General features: G+C 36.5%; 1 protein-coding gene across 5 annotated transcripts in view; it reads left to right on the top strand.

Annotated features, from left to right (window-relative positions):
• Nucleotides 1–23817, top strand: part of LOC114662380 (fibroblast growth factor 13) — a 400003-nt gene that overhangs the window by 194205 nt on the left and 181981 nt on the right. For 4 of the 5 annotated variants that reach the window (XM_028815804.2, XM_028815805.2, XM_051935229.1 and 1 more), the window contains one exon: nucleotides 17640–17807. The exons of the other annotated variant lie outside the window; for it this stretch is intronic. In XM_028815804.2, coding sequence (XP_028671637.1) covers nucleotides 17640–17807 — 168 coding nt within the window. The remainder of the gene's footprint in view (nucleotides 1–17639; nucleotides 17808–23817) is intronic. 5 annotated transcript variants of the gene reach the window in all.

Here is a 23817-nt window from a genome sequence, read left to right as displayed (position 1 = left end):
ATACTTTCCGGATGCACTGTATGTAAACTCCTGTGGCTACAAGTTAACCTGTTGATTTTAAGATTGTAGTCATTTGGCTTCCACTTATTTAAAAGAACTTCTCAAAAGATTATACACCAGCCTGCTCAACGAGCTCATCTTCTTCTTACCCTCTTGCTATTGTCCTGCATGGAATGTCGGGCTTTTAGTTGTACGGCCCCTAAACCATAGATTTTCCTCCCTCATAATATTCAGTTTCTCGGTTTAAAAAAATCCAAAAACTTTAAAACTCTTAGACTTAAAGTACTGTACATCTTAATTATTTTACTGTATTTTACTGAATTTTTAAAAGGTGTTTTTTGGTATTATTTTTGTTTAATTATTAATTGTATTCTTTACAAGAAAAAAAACGTGTCCTTTGAGTGTCTAGAGGGGTGCAATTAAAATTTATTATTATTATTATTATATACTGTAATTTACAAGAGACAAAGGCTGGTTATCATTAACTATAAAATTATAAAATTGAACATGTTTAGCACACATTGTTTTTCCTATAAAAACATTTCTAGGCCTTGAACCCTAAGATTTTTGAATTAATGCAAGTGTGCCCTACACCAATAAGATCAGAAGTTCTCTGTCAATTGTTCATTATTACCCATGAAGAGAACCTTTTTAAATACAACTAAGAAATTGATTTGTTAAAGAAATTCCAAACTGAAACTTCACCTTAATCTACAACAAAATTCATTGTTTGACCAAAACACCTAATGTTCTAGTTTAGGCACAGGCTTTCTTTTTGAGCTCCATGGATTACACAGCAAATCTGCTGTGGGTGTTCAAATATTAAAGTTTCCAATATAATTCTGGGTACAAGACCATCCTGCCAACATCATAATCATTGAGGATTGAAGATATAAAACAATCCCTGGGCTACAAATCATTTTGGAGTAAGTCATCATATACTGAGTGTATCACAATGTGTAACATGCATTCATCAGTGTATGAATGTTTCACAGTTTTTGAAGGAAAACAGTTCTTCTCTCACTGACAATTTTCTAATGCCCAGTGCAACTATCTCATAGTTGCAGGGACCTGGATTTAAATGCTGACCAACTCACTGCTGTTGTGAAATGTGTATGTTCTCCCATGCCTGTGTGGGTTTTCTCTGGGTATTCAACATTCTTCTTCCTTTTCAAAGGCATCATGAGAGTATTTGGCAGCTCATAACTGATCCTATACTACTAAATGTTAATTTAAATGTCAAAGTGCTGACAACTCAGCCATGGTAGGTTCCTACCTTGCACCTTGATGCTCCTGGAAGAGGAATGTAATGGAGTAAGCTTTCATGAATGAACAGTTATAAATGTTGTTTGCTACATTTCACTTCATATGTTTGATGTTGAAAGGAATTTTACCAATTTATTAGTTGAGACTAAATTCATTACAAACAGACATGCCTGATTGTAGCTATTATCTGTGATTATTGCTTATACAAAATTTATTTTACTGTATTTTTAAAAACCTTATTAAGGTATACGATTTGCAGATGATGTTTGGCGGCCAGCATGAATTGTAAGAGATATGCTATTTGCTCATGACCATTGACATTATGCTCCCAGGCCTCTGCACACCTTCAGAACTTTAAACCATGAAACTGATCTTCTCCCAACTTAAATAATGAAGAATAGTTGGTTGTAGAATTTGATGTAGGACATTCTTTATGAAAGAGGTTTCCAAGCTTTTTTGGTTTGTGACCCTCAAAATTATCCAAAGCTTAGTTTCTAGGTGTATACAGATGGTGCTGGGTGAACTAGAAACTAAAGTGATGTGCTTGCTCTTTCTCCTGGCTCACCCCAGGAACATAATTCTCCACTTCTATGAAATATCACCTACCCCCACCCTGGCAGCCACATTCAGTTTAATGTATGCCGTGTCTCAGCAGTAATAGGTCTGACTTGTAAGCCATTTATCTAATTTGGCCCAAATATTTATCACACACCTTTGACTCCATTAGAAAGTGAACTGTAATTATTGTTTAGACATCTTCACAAATGTGTGCTTTCAGCAGGTATGTGTGTGTTTGAGTGTGTTTCTGAGTATTGAAGAGAAAAGTCCTGATTGATAATTAAGTAAATTAGTAATTTCTGAAATTGTTATACTGTGTTCTGTACTGTATGCTGGCTCAGAGTATTGCAGAAATTATTAAAAAGTGACATGAAAATGTGTTTTATAGTGGAAATACAATTTAAAGGCAAATATTATGAAAATAATAAATAATGAAAAATACAAAAATAGAAATAGCAAAGCTTGACTGTTGCTTTATTAAGAAAAGTAATTTCAGCCAAAAGCAATGTGCATTTTGAACCTTTTGTTTGATCCAATGTGCTACAACTGTCTACTGATATATGTTAATAGAAATCTGTCATATAATGTACCCATTATGTTTTAATGTAACATGAAGGATACTCAACTGTACAGTGCATAGTTGCGGGCTATTCAAGTAAGTAAGTGAGTAAAGAAGGAAAGTATTAAAATGATCTGTTTTAATTTTTAAGATGTTGTTTTCAGGATAGTTGGAAAAGATAGTTACCACTTGCATAGGTTCATTTGACAGAAACATCTAGAAGTATATTTTAAAGTGTGTACCAAAATGTTTACAAAAATATTGAAAAGCTAATTATAATGATATCAAACAGTAAAGAGCAATAATAAATGAATACTTTAAAAATTAAACAAAGAAAAAGAAAATCTAAGCAAAGCAAAGAGAGTAAACTAAACCTACACAAAGTTATGATACACAATATCATTACTAATACAGTAATCCCTCGCTATATCGTGCTTTGCCTTTCGCGGCTTCACTCCATCGTGGATTTTATATGTAAGCATATTTAAATATATATCGCGGATTTTTTGCTGGTTCGCGGATTTCTGCGGACAATGGGTCTTTTAATTTCTGGTACATGCTTCCTCAGTTGGTTTGCCCAGTTGATTTCATACAAGGGACGCTATTGGCAGATGGCTGAGAAGCTACCCAACTTACTTTTCTCCCTCTCTCTCTTGCGCTGACTTTCTCTGATCCTGACGTAGGGGGATTGAGCAGGGTGGGCTGTTCGCAAACCTAGACGATACGGACGTTCGTCTAAAAATGCTGAAAGATTATCTTCACGTTGCTACCTTCTGTGCAGTTACTTCCTGAAGCGACATGCTGCACGGTGCTTCGCATACTTAAAAGCTCGAAGGGCACGTATTGATTTGTGCTTCTTTGTTTTTCTCTGTCTCTCTCTCTCTCTCTCTCTCTCTCTCTCTCTCTCTCTCTCTCTCTCTCTCTCTCTCTCAGCTCCTGACGGAGGGGGTGTGAGCTGCCGCCTTCAACAGCTTTGTGCCGCGGTGCTTCGCATACTTAAAAGCCAAACAGCCCTATTGATTTGTTTGCTTTTCTCTATCTCTCTGACATCTGCTCCTGATGCGCACTCCTTTGAAGAGGAAGATATGTTTGCATTCTTTTAATTGTGAGACAGAACTGTCATCTCTGTCTTGTCATGGAGCACAGTTTAAACTTTTGAAAAAGAGACAAATGTTTGTTTGCAGTGTTTGAATAACGTTCCTGTCTCTCTACAACCTCCTGTGTTTCTGCGCAAATCTGTGACCCAAGCATGACAATATAAAAATAACCATATAAACATATGGTTTCTACTTCGCGGATTTTATTTCGCGGGTGGCTCTGGAACGCAACCCCTGCGATGGAGGAGGGATTACTGTATATTAGCTAGGCAGACCAGACCCAACTAGGGAATGGGGTTGCAGTGAGTTTAGGACAATCCCGGTTTACAACTGTATATGAAGGGGCAAACAGTAGTGGAATAATAAATATGCATAGTAACTTAAATCTGCAGTGGGCTGGCACCCTGCCTGGGGTTTGCTTCCTGCCTTGTGCCCTGTGTTGGCTGGGATTGACTCCAGCTGACCCCCGTGGCCCTGTAGTTAGGATATAGCAGGTTGGATAATGGATGGATGGAGTAACTTAAATTCTAGCCCAACATTAAAGTGCCAAAGTAAAATAAGTGGCACATTAAAGTTTCAAAAAAATAAAAAATGAGTTGGAGTTGTATGTAACTGGGCATAATTATATCATAGCAACAACAGAAACATGGCTAAATAACAAATATTGGGATGAGTACACATTATTTAGGAAGGATAGACAAAAGGAAAGGGGGGAGGAATGCCATTTATGTAAAATTGAATTCAAGTAATTGTCATTTTCAGGTAAATGATGAGCTATAGAGAGGAGAGAGAAAGTTTGGGAAGCATTAGGAATAGAGGCCTTATTTTAAGAGTGTATTATAGACCCCCAGTGCAGTCAGTAATTTCAATGCCCATCTTTTTCATAATATTAAAAAGGCTAACTTTGTGCTTTAACATACTATGTACAGATTATGTCCAAAATCTCCTATTCGTGTGTTCTGCAATTGGCAAGGTTAGCCCAGTTATTATTTGGGTAATTAAAGTCCCCTGTGACTATAATATTCTTCTTAAAGCTGAGGGAAGCCTGTCTACATTTAGTATTTTGTAATAATCCGGATAGAATTGATGGCATAGAGATAATTGAACCACCAGGGTCAAGTTATATAATCCTCAGTGTTTCGGAAGAGTGCAAATGCAACACCAAAACTGTTAAGTTTAACTTTGGTAGAGAAAACTTTGAACAGATGCAGCAAAGTCTATAAGGGATAAACTGGAATAAGATAATAGGTATGGAGACAGTTGAGAAACAGTGGAACAGGTTTAAAAAATACATACAATACAGGACAGGTGCTTCCAAAAATTTGAATTAGTATGAAATTAACCCAGTTTGGAGTGGTTTTTTTTTTTTTTTCATAAGGAGGCAAAAAAGAACCTGCAAAGGAAAAAACAGCTGTCCATTTATACTTCATACTCAGAACACATATGTGTACGTATCATGGCTACCACACATTCCCAGCGTTCTTTTGATGTGTCCTCTGAGCACGCCCTCAAAAATTAATGTGAGGCGTGCGCATGTTGCAGTACCAGCAAAAATATGAGTGACATGTGCGTGCAAGTTTTAGTACGTGACATCAGCATCGTGGTTTACTATCAACATGCAACAGCAGGCTTGCAGCTCCAATAGGATCAATCTAAGTGCTTCGATCTTTCATGAATGGTTCAATGTGGTGAAGTGTGACGATGCGGGTTCAGCTCCGTGCTTCCTTCTGCAACCTCCGTTTCCTTCTCTTTTCTCCCCTCTAACCGTCTCGGACGTGGCAGCTGTGGCAATCAACAGTTCCCGGGATCAATTACGCTGCGGAGCATCCCTCACCTTTGCACTTAGGTGAGAAACACCCGCAGCACGAATCCACCCAGAAACCGCTTCAGCCACACTACCACACCCCTCGCAACGCCGCAAGTGTGGTGATTATTTATTTAAAACAAAAACTGGCCTTTGCTGGAAGAGCTGTGGACCCATAACACCAAATTCCACCCCCCATAAGACTCCAGTTGCATGGGAAAGCTCCACGCCACAGCCAACCCAGTGCAACTGGAGCACAGGTCCACAGCTCGGCCACTCTACACTGCACTAAAACCAATAAAAGCACTAAAACAAATCCCACCATAAAACCAACCCAAGCCCCCTTCATAAAAACCAGGACATTAAAAGAATAAGAACTTTAAAAGACAAATAAAAACCCTCAGTAAATAAATGTCCATAAAAAGCTCAGTCCTTTAAAAAATGTCCTCCTCCGGCTTGGGTACGTGGGTTCTTTAAAAATGTCTGGCACCAATCCCACTTGCTGGTCTGTCTCCTCTTCTGTCCCCACTGCTAGCTCATCCCACCGCTGCCACCAAATGTGATGATGCGGGTTCAGCTCCGTGCTCCCGTCCTCTATTAGGTAGCCCTTGAACACAACACCGTGGGTAATGTCACCGATGAGCTAGACAGTGAGGCAATAACATTAGAGCAAGGGGATGATGTAAAAATGTGCACTAGTGCTTTTATTTACAATAATTCAAAAAATATGATTCCAAATAATTAAGTGAAACAGTGCAGTGCTTCCAAAGTTCAATAAATCCAATAAATAAATAATCCATTAAAACAAACGTGTGGAGGTTAAAATACAAAAACACAATCCTTTAAAACGAGGTTACAACGTTGTGCAGGAAGTAGTCTCTTAAAACAGTTACACAAATGAAAAGCCCGGTGCTTCTTTTAAACTAGCGTCTCACCTGCTTCTCCCGTTAGGGACCTGCAGCAGGCAAGACGCTCTCTCTGCAGCTGACCTTCTCTGTGCCTGACTCTATTACTGTCAGTTGCCTAACCGATCCTTGGCTCCGGTCGGCCCCTCCTGACAGTGACTTGGGATTCCACAACGACCAAGGCTCTCACGTTGGGGACACCACGTCCCAAGTCCCGACTCCCGCTGCCTTCCGCGGCCTTAAGTGGAGAGTCACTCGTCTCCTGGTCACTCCCGTCCTTCGTAAAAGTAATCTCTACGGAGTGACCACATCTACTACTTCCCTGGGTGCCGGCCAAACACCCAGGCTGTCATGAAGCAAATCATCAGACCATGGTGCTTTCGTTGATCCATTTCTCTGATAGGCAATACAAGTGTTGCATATTCCCCATTGTAATGCCGTGATACATTTAGAGGTATCATATACTGTCTAGACATTCTGTGTTACTGTTGCCGTCTCTGTCTTTTTTTTTTTTTTTTTAAAGACTGGCACCTGGTGGAATCCAAGGTTATTATAGTTAATGAAAACTAAAATCAAAACTGAAACTATTATAAAAAAACATTTTCGTAAACTGAAATAAAATAATTAACAAAACTGAAATGAAAAACTAAAACTAAACGAAACTATTAAAGTTGCTGGAAAGACTAACTGAAATAAAATAATAATTTACTAAAATATTTTTAGTTTTCATTTTTGAATGAATATTCTTGCTGTTAGTCTTTAACCCTTGTAAGCTTTCTCTAAAACAGAAAGTCATCCACCACGAGCCACCTGCATATATTCATCCAGTGAACGGTGGCTGGTGAAGGAGGGCGGCTGTTTATACAGCATTTGCGGTGACAAGGGCAAGCTGAGTGTGGGTGTGTAATGCGTGTGAAATAGAAAGCGATTTGCGTGCTTCCTTTCTTTGTGTTTGTTGTATATCAAGATGTAATTCAAATGTCTGAAATCAGTATATGCTGGTCAACAAAATGTTTACCATATGGACAGAAAAATCACGAGTGAGTAATGTTTCAGTATATTTCCCAGGTGTCTGCTTTTTGTTGACAGCAATTCACCTGCCACTTTGCACAGGAGAAATCGTTTTTACTTTCTCATATACGAAGTATAGAAAAAGTATAGTAATCATGAAAAAATTTGACCTCGATATTTTGATGAATCTTGACATTATAGACTAACCAGTGTCCAACAATACTGTTTTTTGTAATTGTGTGTGTGCCCGTGTGTATGCGTGTATGTGTGTTTTCTATATAAACACAATAACTCAAAAACGCAACTAGATAGATGAATGAAATTCGGCATATGGTTGTTACACCACAATTGTAGATCTGTATTAACTTTTGGGCCAGATCCATCACCCGGAACTGGTACTTTACCTGAACACATACTCAATTTTTTATTTTTTTTTTACAGCTGCAGAGTCCGATTTATTCAACTTTACTTTTATAATAATTGTTCAATATATTATTAATTGAATATGTTGTTGATGGTACCTTAATGTACATAATATAAAAATATAATCATTGTCTTGCGGTTTACTCATCAAATATCCACCCCCATATCTGAGTATACAAGAAGGTCGAGGGGAGGCCACTCCCAGTTTTTGACAATAAAATGGCACTGATCGAGGGACTGACTAGGTCACCATACGAGAGCAGCATATTGTTGCTGACCAATCATTTTTGCTTTATAAACATCATTTAACAACGAAGCGATACAAACAAAGGTAGAGAGTCTGACAAGTGATGAAAAACTAAACATACTAATGGGTTTTTGTATTTGTTCCATATTTATTAATTTATCTTTTTTAGTTCATATTCACAACTCAAAATACCTGATATTGTGAAAGTAATCCATTAGCAGAATTATATTTTAAAATATTTGTCCCCCTTTTTTCAATGTTTTTCTCTCTCTTCAAAATAGATAGTTGAAATAATAAACAATTCTTTTTGTTCTTAACATCAGCCTTATCATACATATTGCACACCAGGGATTTTTCCTGCCTTGCATCCAAACCTGCTGAGGTAGACTCCAGATGTTCCTGTAATCCTACTCTGGATAAACAGGTTTAGATAATGTATATGTTGTTCTTAATTTCAGAAGCTGTCTCTGTTGTTTTATGCCTGTCTGTACTCCAATTACCTGCTCTTGCTCTGCTCATTATGGGTTTAAGGTCCTTTATGGTGGTCTATTCAAGACTGACTGCCCCAACCTTGACACTACATGCTTGTTGTTCTTTGTTTCTGTTTCTCTTTGTGGGGTCTGCACACTCATTCAAGTCTAAGAGCCCTGTTCTTCCTAAGCCCCTGTGATTTTCATGAGAAAATATTTTACAAATTATAAAATTGTGTAAAATTGTTCATATTCAGGGTCTAGTTTTGATTATGCTTGTTTTTATCAGACAAAAACAAAACCAGATAGTAAATCATGTAGTGTAGTAAGCTTCCACTAACATTAAACTCATATCCAAATCTGTTAAGTGTACAGTTCTGTCTGATTGTGACACAAAACTAACTCCGTAGGTGTCTCCATGCCATAATTACTAAAACTAAAACTGAAACTATTATATATAAAAATAAAATAGAAATGTCATTGTGAAATAAAAACTAAACTAAAACTAAAAATACACGATGAAGGAAAACTAAAACTAAACTGAATTTCCAAGAAAGGTCAGAAAAAATATAGAAATAAAAACTAATATAAAAAGGCAAAACTATAATAACCTTGGTGGAATCCTCCAGATTTAATTAAAGCACACACACAAGTATGGACAGTAACTTTAAGCTCATGCATTGCATAGCATTAAGTGTATCTATGGCCTAAGGTGTATAAGACTAATACCAATGCTAACCGTGGAAGGAGTATGAGAGCGTTAAGAAGGATATTAGAAAAGCTAAAAGGCAGTTGGAGAGAAATATTCAGATAAGTAGTTACTTAGTGATTTAGAAATTGTTACGGAGAAGTACTGCTTAAATTAAATAGGCCAAAATGTATATCATCACCAGGGCCAGATAAAATGTATCCTCAAGTGGTTATGGTGGTGGTGAACACATGTAGGATTAAATGTATACGTGTAACTTCTGTTCAGTTAATTTTCACTTGATTGCATCCTATGCACGTGCTTAACCTTATCCTCACTAGCTGTCACCAGACAATAGCAACAGGCAATGTCATTGTGGAAAATGACAATACATCTATGAAATAATGCTTTATTGTTTTGTTTTAGAGTGGAAGTAATAAGCTTTTGTAGTAATGCAATAATACATAATTTATTGTTAAGTAACACAGGTATTTTACTATTTAACGTATTAAACCAAATACTGATCACATTAATTAGGGAGAAGTCTGAGCAGCACATGGCAAGAATAGGATTTTAAGGAAAGAGACAGCATGGGTTCAGATTTGGAAGGTTGTGTTTTACCAATATGCTGCAATTCTACAAGGAAGCAACAATAGGATAAGAACAAAATAGTGCCTATGATCAGGGGTGCACATAACTGGTACGCTGGTACGCATGCACAACAAAAATTGTAAATGCGTAATGTCATCTGTGTCCCTACGGCATACCTGATGGTCAGAGAGGGCATCGACACCTCATGTTGCTAATATACGTTGTTTTCTTTATGGTTTTGATTATCTTGTGTTTCCAATATGTCTAAAAAACAACAGACATTAAGCAGCTACTTTGGCGTTTCACCTCCTGCAAAGAAACAACAAACCAAGCTAGAGCAGAAAAAAAGAGTTTTTTTCTGAAAAGAGGCTCCAAGATGTGCCGTGGCTTGAAGCTAATAATGAGCGCACTGAAATGTGATGTAAGTTGTGCCGCTCGCATCCACATATCACAGACAAAACAAGTGCCTTTTATACAGTCATTCGTTATTTGACAAACATGAAAAGAGCAAGGAGCACATGAATGGAGTACAAGCTATTTCTAATAAACAAGCTAGTCAGGAAGAAATTTCCACTTGCCCTCTAGCTAGATGGCGAACAAAGGTAAATGAAGAACAACGGCAAGCTCTGTGTAATATTTTTCTCCTTACTCGTCCCCTATCTTCCTATGCTGAAGATATTCTGGAGTGGCTAGGAATAAATGTCGGAACTGCGTATCATTCACGTGAGCAGGCCACACGGATAATGCAGACCATCGCGCGCACTATCAGTGCGGAGTTGAAAGCAAAGTTGGAGTCTGCTCAATTTTGGGGACTGATTTTTGATGGATCATCATTTTGAGACATCATTAAAACCGGGCATGAGATCGTTTTCATTGTGTCTGTGTCCAACATCGGGCAGTTTACCACGGAGTTCCTTAGCCTAATCTAAATGGGTGCTGACCGATCTGCGCAGGCTGTAACAGATGGACTCGTTAAACTTTTCCAGGAAGCAGGCTTGGACAACAGGAAGAAAAAAATTGGTCACTGTGTGCACAGACGAGGCTGCTGTTAACGTCGGTATATACAACGCCATTGTTCCGAAACTATGGCAACTGGCTGCAGTAGGAGACTCCCTTGTGCACATTCTGTGCACCGCACACACACACTAGAAAACTGCGGAAAATCAACTGATCGCAACGTTCCCAACTGTAAGACCTTTAATCGCTCCGTGGTCAAGCTGCTGCAGTTTCATTTACAAAAGGTGGAGCAAAAATACGGCTGTGCTTAAGAAGGTGTGTGAAGAGAACGGGATGTCCTTTGTGAAATTGGGTAAATTTCATAATATCAGATGGTCTGCATGGAGGCATGACATACTACTAGGTATATCAAGATTATTGCCAGCCATTAAAATGCAACTGGTCACGAGTGATAACAGTGACTTGCAGTATATCTGCACAGACCAATTTCAGTGTTTTCTCGGCAAAGTGCTTGACATTGGCAAGACTTTGAAGATCACATCCATTGTGTTTCAGAAGAAAAATCTGAGCATTGGAGAATGTAAGGATGAACTCATGGTGGCCATAGGACAGTTTACACTTTTGATTGATGCTGAAGGCCACTACAGAGAATATACTGTTTAATAATAATAATAATAATTCATTCTAATGCTGATGCTGACAGGGACAAGATAAACTTACTCAGGGGGTTAATTGAGGAGTTTGGAATCAGATATGACTCACTGAAGTCATGTGATCATTTCTTAGTATTTGATCCTTCAACTTGGCCTCAGGAAATACAAGATTTACATCGTTTTGGCAACACAACAGTTTGTACCATTCTTCAGAATTATGAAGCCACACTGAGTCTTGACAAAGACACAACTGTCACAGAATGGATGCGCTTAAAGCAAATGGAGAAACGCTTGGCAGCATCCTCTGTGTATGACTTGGTCCAGATCATAATCCAGTTATAATCCAGATCTTTACTCCAACATTGTCAAATTGGTTAAACTGTCTCTTACACTGCCTTTGAGTAGTGCAGCCTGTGAGAAGGGATTCTCAAATCTTAACATAATAAAAAACAAGCACAGATCTTGTCTGTCACATGCTCGCCTCAGGCTTAACCAAGGAGAGGGAGATGCATCTGCAGCAGCATCATCTACCATGCAGGAAGCTGAAGTAGAGGACTGTGAGGTAGACAGCGAGGAGGACAGTGAGGAAAGTTGCACTTATTAAAACCTTACTCTGAGTGATCAGGTATTTCTGATTCTTACCTCTTTTTAAGCTGCTGCTATATTTTTATTTTATTATTATTGTTGTTGTATCTGTATTTATTTTTTACCCTAATTCTTTACCTTACTGTTAAATCTGTTATAGAAATTGTTTTATTTCAATTTTTTCAATTTCTTTGGCAAAACTGTTTATGGTCATGCCAATAAAGCTCTTTGAATTGAATTGCATACCAAACTCAATCTGTTGGTACTCACTTGAGTAACTCACTGAAAAAGTTATGTGCACCCCTGCCTATGATGATTTATCTTGATTTTTTAAAATGCATTTAATAAGGATCTACATGTGATGTTGGGCATCAAACTAAAAGATATGGAATTCCAGATTGTAGTGTGTAGATGGGTGCAGAATAGCCAAAACACAGGAAGCAAAGGCTTCAACAAGAACACAGGAGCATAGCTGGACACTTAAGAGCAAATTTTGCATTTCAGTTTAGAAAGTATTTCTTCACAACAAGAACTATAGTCACTTGGCATAACGTACCAAGTAGTGTGGTAGACAGTAGGACTCTAGGAACATTCAAAACTAAACTTGATGTTGGTTTGGAAGAATTTGGTGGACAAGATCCATGAAGTTTGTTGGTCTGAATAGTCTGTTCTTGTCAAAAGTTTTTCTAATGTTCTAATTGTCATGCTAAGCAGGAAGCACATTAATATTTATAATGAAACTGGAAGAAAACACATAACCAAAAGACAGAAAAGTGTTAAATACTGTAGGGAAGAAAATCACAGCAATCAAAACTAATGCAGATACAAGAATTGGAGTCAAGAAGTTCAAAAGTGAAAGGTCGACCATGAAGAGAAGATCAGGTGAGCAAAAAAGGTTTTTATAATAAAGGTTTTAAGAATCTGTGAACTTAGATAAGGAAGATACCAAAAGGTGATTTTTTATCCTGTTTTGTCATAAGCAGCATGTTATGACCTTCAAGTACATGCCCAGAATAATGTGTGAGCAGTCCTAACAATGAGAGTTCAAAATGATGCGGCCCGGTAATAAATGAATATGGTGATCGTTGGTGAAAACTGCCCAATTATATGATAAAATTTTTTAAAAATTACACATTATAAACAAACTGATATCAAAAGTAGATTCTTTAGGTCAAGAACCCCCAACAAAACAAATGCATTTATGTTTATGTAGTAGTAGTAAAATTCAAGAAAATATAAACCCAAAGGTTCTCTTCTAGAATCCCTCTCTCTCTTTCCTCTTGGGTCCTGTGCAGTATTCTTTATTTGTTATGAAAATTTTTAAATCTAACAGTGGCAGCTCTAGGAGAATGTTTGAAAGGTCAGCAGTGTGCTCTTTCATTGTTTCATCTCCCAGAATTTCTGAAAGAACTCTTAACATAAATTTATTGGGATTGCCAGACTTCTAGCACTTCTAAAATTCTCAAATTTTTGTTCCTAGTTTGATCCTTTGCATAAGTTAATGGTTACCGGATCTCCATAACTTTGAGGGTAAAATTTGAGTGTCTGTTGCCAACCCTTGTTATCTGCAACAGTAGTGATATGTTCCAGTTGTTCAATGTAGTATGTAAGCAGGTATCTCACATCATAAAGGTGGGTTCCAGTTTCCTTCATTTTAGATGTCATTCTGATATTTATGACTCAGTTTTTTTTTGCACTACGTCCTCATTGTTCTGACCTTGGTAAATATATTTAGGCTAATTTAATTTCTTTAGTATCTACTCACTGTACAGTATGTTAATAATAGCCTTTAGATCTTTAGATTTCAAGACACACTGTATACACTGCCACATTTGTACAGTTCTGGGAGCGTGCTATAGCCATATGTTGGAGAGAAAGATGAGTGTTTTTTGTTGACGTATTTCTCACTTTTAGCCATGCTGTCTGCTTAGCCAGCTGCAAATTTATACCAATATTCTCAGATATTTTCCTCTCCTAAACAATGACAGGCCTGCATCTGCTTCTTTAATGTCCACTCATGAAAGGCCATGATGTCTGACTCTTTATGTTTGGCTGTTCCTTTTGAAGAGTCATTGCATCCTCTATATTTTAAGAATTTTTATCAAAGACATTACAATACAAAATACTTCAAAGTTCAATAAAATAAAATTTGAATACGGCCTCTAGGGAGCTGATGTCTGAAGTATCTATGCCTGACAAACAATTTTCAGGATGTCCTTCCCAATACAATTATGAACTAACTGCATGCCATACAGTTTATAGTTTCAAGAGAGGAGTTCAAGAGAGGAAATTTAGCAAGACTAGAACCATTTCTCTAGTTTACTGGATATTGAAATAGTATACAGGATTTTACTTTTAAACATGAAAGGAGCTAGAAATGTAACTTAAGGGCAAGATGGATATGTATCATAATAACCAGTTAGGGGAAAATTTGGGGGGTTCATGTGGAAGGTTTAAGCATGTCTGCTGTCTCATTCTGTGGCCATCCTACAAGCTTGGTGCCAGCATCCTGATTTAGCACACCTCTTCCCATGAAGCTCCATATGCATTTATCTACTTCATTTACTGCCTAGACATTTAAGGATGTTGGTTCCACCTTGCATCTCACTTGGATGCAATGGCAACACCAGCTGCCTCACTTTACACTGTGACACGATCCAAGCCATTATTCTTAAGACTCACCAGTGGCCAGGTGAGTACTCTCTGTCCATGGCCCCTTGTTCCACGCTAGCTGATTTCTTCACTCCAGCCTCTACTTCTTATATAATGTGCGTTTTAGTTTCTAAAGGTATTGCTTTTACATGTGTAATAACTAAGTACTTGTGTATTACAACTTTGCCTTCTGCTGTACACACAATATCAGGGACAGACCATGATTATTCTGTTTATCAAAGTTGCTCATTGACAACATTTAGCAGACTGGTACTTAAATTTGTGCATGCACCATAGCACATATTATGCATACTTCACAGAGGATTCATCTGAGGTATTACTGTATGCAATTATGTGGAGCTAATGTGATGATCTTTAAAGTCCAAGATTGGGTCTGTAAAGATAAAAGGGGAATGTTAAGCCTTCTGTTTGGTGCAATATGCTTTAATAGTGTAGTGATTCAATATGTTGCAATAGAATGTGACAGTACAGTTCACACAATAAAGGTTACTATGCATTAATATAAGGAGATGATGCAGAGATTACAGCATTTTTTAGTAATTGATTATAATGTTAAAGAGATAAGCATTTACAGTTATCGTCTGGGGCATTTATTTGACAATATCACACAAAGACACTGTTCATAAGTACTAAAGTAAAAGGTCAAATGTTAGTTCTGCCTTAAAAATTGTAGTATGTACGTTTTTCATTTAACAAGAGGTATAGATAGGTTGAGGGCACAGCCAGTTCCTTTAAAGACACTGTAGCTGTCTGGATGTAGGTTGAAAGTCAAAAATTATACAGTGAATATTTAGATCAATTGATGTGTGTGAGGTTGTCTTTTGGCATTTGTTGTTTAAAACGGACATGATGGGTAGCAAGCACAGTGGCGTATTGGTAAAAGACTGTGTGTGGCCAATTCTTTATTTTACTGTTAAGACTGTAGAGAGAGAAGAATTTTCATCAGTTTATTAATTATTTAAGCTTAGGTCTAATATATATACACACACACTATAAAATAAGGTTTACATATACCATAGCACAAGCAAAGGAAATGACATCTTCACAGACAGAGTTGAAAACAGAACTGACAAAAAGATAAATGGAGGTGGTATATATAGTAGGTTGCAGGAAGTGATGTCATGGGTGAAAGGCATTCTGGAACCAGAAGTGATGGTATGAAGAAGTGGGATCTTGATGGTCGGAACTGGAAGTGATGTTAGTGTATGAATTCTTCAGTTCTGCAGGGAGAGAGGAAAAAGAGTTACAGAGCAGCGCCAACCCCTGGTTCAGCAGGTAACTGCATCTATTTGAGCCTGTGAACTGACTCCCAAACGCAGATGTGACAACACATACAGTATATATAAATATAAACATAAACACTGGAATATCTTTTTGTGTTTAAAAAAAAGTTTCACTTCATTTTTTTATTTATAGTATATGCATTTTTTAATGTCAGTTATTCTTTCTGGCTTAGTGAGAAGGATAGTTTCCTAACCAATTAATATATTTCAATGAAATCTAAAAATCCATGATTATTTCTATTTAAAGGAAATTTTGTGAAATGTGTGCAAGTAGCTTCATGCGTCTTTTCTTGCATGGTCAATAAAGAAGTCCAGAATATTCAGAGAACGTTCTACCTTAGAGCCTGTGAAGGGTACTGTATGTTTTTAGTTAAACAAGTGAAAATAAATTACTGTATGTTTATTTCATAGACACCAGCTGCAGTCAGTTTTGTTGCTGTCTCAAAAGCGTGCAGTGTTATTTTGACTACGTAAATATCTTTCCTCTGAAACTACTAAATGGCAAAGATGAATGTGCTTTATTGTAAATTTTCAGTTTAGCTTTTTCGTCTTTTTACAAGTGAATTAGAAAGTGAATAGCTTTGATGATATAGTGGACGCCTTTGATTTTATTCAGTTATTGCTGTATTGTATCTATACAAGGTGGGTAAAAGTAGGTTCACAATTTTATTTGAGCATTTACGAGACTGAATGTACCTAAGTGTCATTGTGACATTCTTCTGAGTTGTTAAAGCTATTGAGTTAATAACGCTATTGTAGTCATCTTAACATGTATGTCTGTTCCATATGAACAACTTTAAACCTACTTTTGCCCACCCCTGTACATATCTATATCTATTAGATTAGTTCTATGAGACTACTATAGTTTACCAACTTATATGAAACTGTAGCAGTCACCAAATGACTAATTGTGTGATGTCTCCTGCAATTACCAAAGTGTATTTTTTTCTTCCCAATCTTTGACTTTTACTTTAAGTGTTGCTTGGCATAAATATTCCTCTTTCAATTGCCTTGAAGACAACCATTTTCAGCTGGGCTACTCTTTCTTATTGGTACACCATAAATAGTGTGTGGGCTGGTGTCTTTCTTTGAATGTTTTTTGACATTTTGCGTATCTGCATGTAATAAAGTACCAGCTAAAGTTTTGTTTAAGCTACACAGGCTTGCATCGATTTAAATGGATTTCCCATTTGCAAGCATTCTGTTGCGGCTTTGATGTGCAATGTTGATTGTTCTACTGTTGTAACAGTTCGACAGACATTTAATGGCACTAGCAGTTGCCCGCTTGAATGGGAGCAGCCCTTGTACCAAAAAAAAAACTGCTGAAGATGTAATTTATTTTAATATTTTTTATTGTCATTGTTTTGTCTAGCACATTTTTGAAAACTACCCATAAAAAATAGATTGTATTATTTTCCGTGTTTGCTGCCAAAAACATTTCCAAAGGATAAAATGAACATAGTGGTACAGTGCAATAAGCAACAATGTTGCTTATACACTGAAGTCTTTTTTATGCTATAAATCCTACTATACATTCATGTTCCAACAGAGATTAGAAGGGAAATGTGGAAATGGATAATTGCAAATAACAACAGTAGACCAACTGGGTTTTCCTATAATTCACTGACTGCTGGCACCATATATTTCACTCTTTTTCTCTCTTATTTCAGTAGTGTTTCACCATACCACACATTGTTTTATTTAATTGGTTTGTTTCTTCTCTCTTCTATCTTTTTACTCTTAACTTTAAAAAAATATGTTTCTTTTTACAAATTTTTTTTTGGCTTGCATTTTTTTTCTTTTCTTTTACTTGTTTTTTTTAACTATAGCTCTCTAACCTCAGTTCATTTTGTTATGGTGTAACCACAGTTCAGGATGATGCAGCTCCAGGTACCCAGGAGTACATTATGTTGCGGCAGGACTCCATCCATTCTGCGGATATAAGGAAAAAAGAGTCCCCATTTCGTGCTAAGTGTCACGAAATCTTCTGCTGTCCACTGAAGCAAGTCCACCTCAAAGAAAACACAGAGCCAGAAGGTTTGTGCTCTTGACATCCATGTTTTAAGTTGGTTTGGCTTTTTTTATGATATTTTTTTTATTTTCTGCAGTTTCTTTTTTTTTCCTTTAGTTAATTTGCCTGCCCACTCCTCCTTCCGTTTGTGATGTGCATTGACTGTTTGTCATTCTGGCGAATGCGGGAGGAATCTTGCCACACTGCCTGTGTGTGGCTCCTCTGCCTTGCCTGTGGACTGTTGTTTTCCTCTACTACCACCCATGAATGTGGGACACAGTTGCCATTTGAGTTTTTTTTTTTCCCCCCCTAAAACGCATGTGCTCTTTTAGCCAAGAAGGGGCCTGAAAATGATGCTGCTTTCCCTTCCCATTTCAAAAGTACTAAAAATATAATTTTGAGTTTTGCTTATTCATAAATTAATTGAAAAAAGACCAAATCTTGCAATAATTTGCATTCATTTTCTTATTTGCTATCTTCATCATTACACTGCCCTGTCTGGCTGTTTAAGACATGCTTGCTTCCCTAACTGGTCTGAACCCTGGTTTATGTGGCTTCTGCTTTGCCGAAATTCCGTACATTTCATCAGCCTGTATTTGTACTGATGATACACCCCCCCTTTCCCTGTAAGACTCAAGCACGCAACCATGCGGTTCACTTTGTCCTGGACTATTTACCCATTCCTGTTCCATAGCTTCTCCTTGCTTATTTTCCACCTCCACCCCACTTTCCTGCAAGTACCTTCAAATCAGTATTCCTCGCTGCAGCTTCTGTCCATCAAAACCCAAAGAAGAACCTTTGTTGCATTGCACGCTGCATTGCCTTGGTGCTTACTTTGCATCCTATGAACGAAGACGTGCATGCAGGTGACTGCATTGCCTTTATGACGTGATACCTGCATCCCAATTTGCATTGCCGTACTATAGAGTGTTAAGATGCCAATACTTAAGAATTATTTTTTCTTTTCAGATACACAGGTTTGTAAATAAAATAAAGTTTAAAATCTTATCTATATTGAAAAGTAGCATGCTTGTAGATGGATAAAATCACTTATTTATACTGAAAAAATTATATATATATATATATATATATATATATATATATATATATATATATATATATATATATATATATAAATATAATACAGTAAAAATTTAATTTTAAGTTAATGGATTTTTTTTTATTTGTGTTTCTGGGAGTTATACATGGCTGGTATGTTGCCTGTTCCAGATTTATCTTATCTGCTGTCTGTTAGATCTGATTGTGACTATTAATTATCAGTTTTTTTGATAAAAGGGTACCGCTTATTGGTGGACAAAAATGACAGCCAGTGGCTGTGCTTCACACAGAGATAGAGATAGTTTGAAAGATGAATCTTGGGATGAACAAGGAATTTTTTAATAATGCCTTAATCATACATCAGAAATTTGACCCACAACCTGACGGAAAAATTGAAACCAGCATATACTACTTGGCTGCCCCTAGTTCAGGGTACAGTTTGTGTTACTGTAGTTGTATTTTCTCTGTGAAGCACATTGTGATGATATATCCAGTGAAAGGTACTTTAAAAAACTGATTTGTTCTTCTAATTAAGAAAAAATTGTGCTATTAATGGCAGATGTTATTTAATTAGACAGATTTTTCCTGTCTGACTGTAGTCATAGCAGTTTTAATAGTATAAATTCTAGTCCTCTGAGAACTGCAAATTACATTTATTAAAATTATAATATTTGGGAAATTATTAAATCTTTTGATTCTTTTTTTTTTGTTCTTAATGCTCTTGCATGTTAAGATTCTGCTTTCTTTTTTCTCAACCAGCTGCCAAGTGACAATGAGGTACAAATAACAATGAGGCAAAAATAGAGCATTGACTCTGGTCCCATTTGCAGCAGAATTTGTTCATTATAAAATAACAGTGTGAATAAAATTTTTTGAAATCAGTATGAGGCCAAAAATGTGGTGTTTGAGGCTATATTAATCTACTACTGCCTAAAAAATATTTTGAAAAATATTCGCTGATTGGAATTTTTTACATGGCTTGCGACAATCATGTATGAATAAATTAGTCTGTTTTGGTTGCATTGTATGACAACAATTTATTACCAAACTGATACTAGATAGATAGATAGATAGATAGATAGATAGATAGATAGATAGATAGATAGATAGATAGATAGATAGATAGATAGATAGATAGATAGATAGATAGATAGATACTTTATTAATCCCAAGGTGAAATTCACAAGACCCTAACTTATCTCTGTCCTTTAAACTTCTGGTGTGAAATTCTTTATCTCCAGTTCTTCCTAGGTACAATGTAACTACAGTCCTTGCAACCGTCTTTATCAGCCTGTACATCTCATTTTCTTTGTCTTAAATATGTAATTTATTCAAGTATAGTATATTGATTCTTCCATGACTTCTTCCATTCATACAGTCACAAGCTATTCAGATGAAAAAAATCTAATTTGGAAGTTACTAGGTGGTTATGTTATATATATGGATATATAAAAAAAATCCCAAAGCAGACTATAACCAGTGAATCCTTCTAAATCAAGGATCAGTTCTTAATTGGAGTTAAACCAAGGTCTGTGCTGGTCAGCCTTTCCTTTTAGTATATTTTTGAGAAGAAAAGACCAAATCGCTTAATGAAACAAGTAGGGATCAATGAATCAACCCTTTTCCTTTTTGCCACACCATGCAATTGCAGTTTCTGTTTTCTTAAATTTTGTCACATAATATTTACTTATTGTCACCTACTGAAGCCTCCCAGTGGCGCATACAGCTTAGCTTCCCTGAGCATTTTGCTCTGCCACAAATTATAGGCATAAAAAAACAAACTAAAATAGAAATATAAAAAGTAAAAAGAAGAAAAACATACATATGCACAAGTTGTGGGATGGACAAAAAATGTAACTGTGACAGGAAGGTAATAAAGGAAACATTTTTTGGTGTTTAAAAACGTTTTAACAGTACTTATTAATAATCTAAAAAAATAGCTAGGTAGTTACAAAGTCCTCTAGGTGAAATCTGCAATACCTGTTGACAGCATTTACCTGTTTCTATGTAGACAAATGTATCTCCTGAAACATAACTAGAGAGGTGATGATCAGAGCTGCACACATTTATCTAAAAGAACACAAGGAAGCTTGAGGAATGATATGAAGTGTTTTCAGAAGCAAAATGACATTAACAAACTTCTCCAATGCACTTTATAAAAAAACATATTCTTTCTTGATTTAATACCAAATTCATTTACTTGTTTACCCTCCTATGATAGCAGTAATTCCTTCTGAAAGATGAGTAAAGAATGAAACAGTAGATTGATAGTTGCTGTATGACACTGTGATGACTGCTAATCAACATCAGTGAATAGCAGAGAAAGCAGCTGGAAAAAAACAGATGAATGCAAAAGAGGATTTCTTAATATATGCATTTCAGTTGCAAAATTGTACCTTAAGACAAGCAGTTGTCTCTAGGCTCTGCTTGCAGCTCCATCTTAAAAAAGAAACTTGCTCAAACAATGATGTCATCTTCTGGTTTCTTTAGCTCTCGTTAAATCACCAAATGTTTTAATTTACAATATCATTCAGGAATTAAGAGCTTTCTTCTGACAAGAAGCAAAGTAAATGGCATCACTATGATTCTGAAACACTGATTTATGGGCTGAAAAATATTCTTTTGAGTTGGATGCCTTTGTGAAAATTGAATCAAACTGCAGTCTTGAGAAAGACAGCACTTTAAAAACAAATACTGCATGGTTGTGAAAAGCTCAGTGTGGTTTTTGATGAGATTCATTAACTTCTTCATCAAAGCTTTTTTGTCTTTATTTTAGTTACACTGTAGCTGTCATTTCTAATTGAAAGTTACAGACAATAAAATGGATAATAAAGATGGAAGCCAGTTGAACTTAAAATCTCTAAATACTGATTATACGTTTGTTGGCTTCATCATGTATTTACATTTATTTTAGCAACACCTCTCCTTGAATGTAAATTTTCTGGAATGTTTTGACCATAAGTGACATGCTTTAGTCGTGCTGTTGCCATGTCATGGGTTAGGGAGCCTGACAGAGCTGCACCTGGACTCCTGTTTTAAAAGTCGCATCCACCTGACAAAGCAAAACTTCACTGGGATAAAATTAGTAATTGCAGGTAAATTCAATTTTAAAATATATCATTGGCAGGGTGAAGTAGTGTTTAGCACTGCTGTCTCACATTTCCAGAATCCTAAATTGTAATCTCAGCCCAAGTGACTTTGTATATGGAGTTTCCATATCCACCTACATTCATTTTGGATACTCTGGCTTCCTTTCTACATCCTGAGTATGTGTAGATTATGGTGGCAGTCAATTCTAAATTGGCCTGCTAGGAATGGGTTTTGGGGGTGTTCTGTGGTCTGTACCCTATATAGGGATGTTAAAAGTCTCCACCAATAAGCTGGTTTCAACAATGAATGAATGAGTTAATGAACAGATTTTATAAATATCCAAAATTTTAGTTTTTATTAAAGTCTTAGTATTCCTTTTTAACTCCTATACACCAATTCACAGCCAAAAGATGAAGTTAAAAGATTGACAGATACTCCAATATAATATATCGTGCACAGGAACAAATTTGCATTGACCAGTTTAAATCCATTTTACAGTTCATGATCTGATAGTACTCGGCATGTATTCTTCATCAGTGTACAAATATAGAGCACAGTATGAGCACAGACAGGCTAGGTGACTTGCTTTGATCACAAGTTGAGTTAATGATATCTATACAATTGGACCTGTAGATTATGCATTAGAGCCCAACTCCTTTGTCAGTAGGCACTTCTTACGCTTTCTATGCACAACACAAACAAAGAAGCAAATGAACTCCAAAGAATACTGTCGCGGAAGCCTGCCTGAGATGTGCTAAATTTCATCTGAGCAACTAAGGCTGCATCATGCCAAGATCAGCCATCTGCACAGTAAGCAAGCAGAAGTCCAAGAGGGACCCAGAATCTTAATACTGTGACACTACTCGACCATGTATCCCTTGTGTGCATGCAAAGTAAGCTCATTTGATTACTTAGATAATGGTAAAAGACTGCATGCAATAGAAATATTGTAGCATGGATCCTGTTTCTGAAGAATGGATTGTTTGCTTTGACTTTTTAACTCTACAGCATTTGATTTGGTTTGTCACAACAGTTCTTCAGCAGTGAGCCTCCAGGCAGGGTAGGATTTTATTCCAGACTCTTTGAAATAATGTAAACATTACCATAGGCACCTTCAGATCATGGAGGCTGTGAGATTACTACTACAGATTTGTTGACTGGAGGACAGCAAAAGGCTGTAAGTATATAATGAATGTCTGGCAGTTCTGCAGTCCTGCATGAATTATAATGCATATTTTTAAATATGTAACGTGCCTTATATATAATACTCTACAGCATATATGGGACTAAGTGAAAAAGTTGTTACCAGCAATAGCTTTGTACAGTGTTTTACCAGGGGGGTTTTCTTGCAGGATTAGGAGACTGCAGATTGCTGGTATTCATTTGTCATAACAAAAATGCATAATTTATCTGATACACAAGTAGGAAGAATGTACTGAGGACAAAATTACATTTAGATAAAATATTCAGATATCTGACAGTTTTGTGACAGTGAAGAAATTTGAAAGCACAAATACCCACCTGCCTTTTTATATTCTTTACCTGATGCTTTTTTGGATGTTGGTAGGAGGCCAAAGTACTGATCAGCTACTGGCATTGTGAACATGTGAACTACAGATTTGATATTCAGTGTAGTGCAGCTGTCTGCAGACGTGACTGGATTGATAAAAGAAAAATGTTTAATTTATTTTCTCCTTGTCTGCTTAAATCGTTCATGGCAAATCAATGTTTTTATGCTGACTTTAACTCTGACAGTTTTCCTTGCTGCAAATTTTAAGAACATCAGGTAATTGTAATTCACTAACAGGGTTTATTTGCTACAATGCTGCTATATAATAGTCTACAGTGCCATATTAATGTTGCGAAATATAAAAGCTCAGCTTTGTT

This window comes from Erpetoichthys calabaricus, chromosome 12 (genome assembly GCF_900747795.2).
Source record: "Erpetoichthys calabaricus chromosome 12, fErpCal1.3, whole genome shotgun sequence".
Taxonomy (NCBI): Eukaryota; Metazoa; Chordata; class Cladistia; order Polypteriformes; family Polypteridae; genus Erpetoichthys; species Erpetoichthys calabaricus.
Note: the sequence above shows the minus strand (reverse complement) of the source record. Positions and strands in the feature narration are given on the sequence as shown.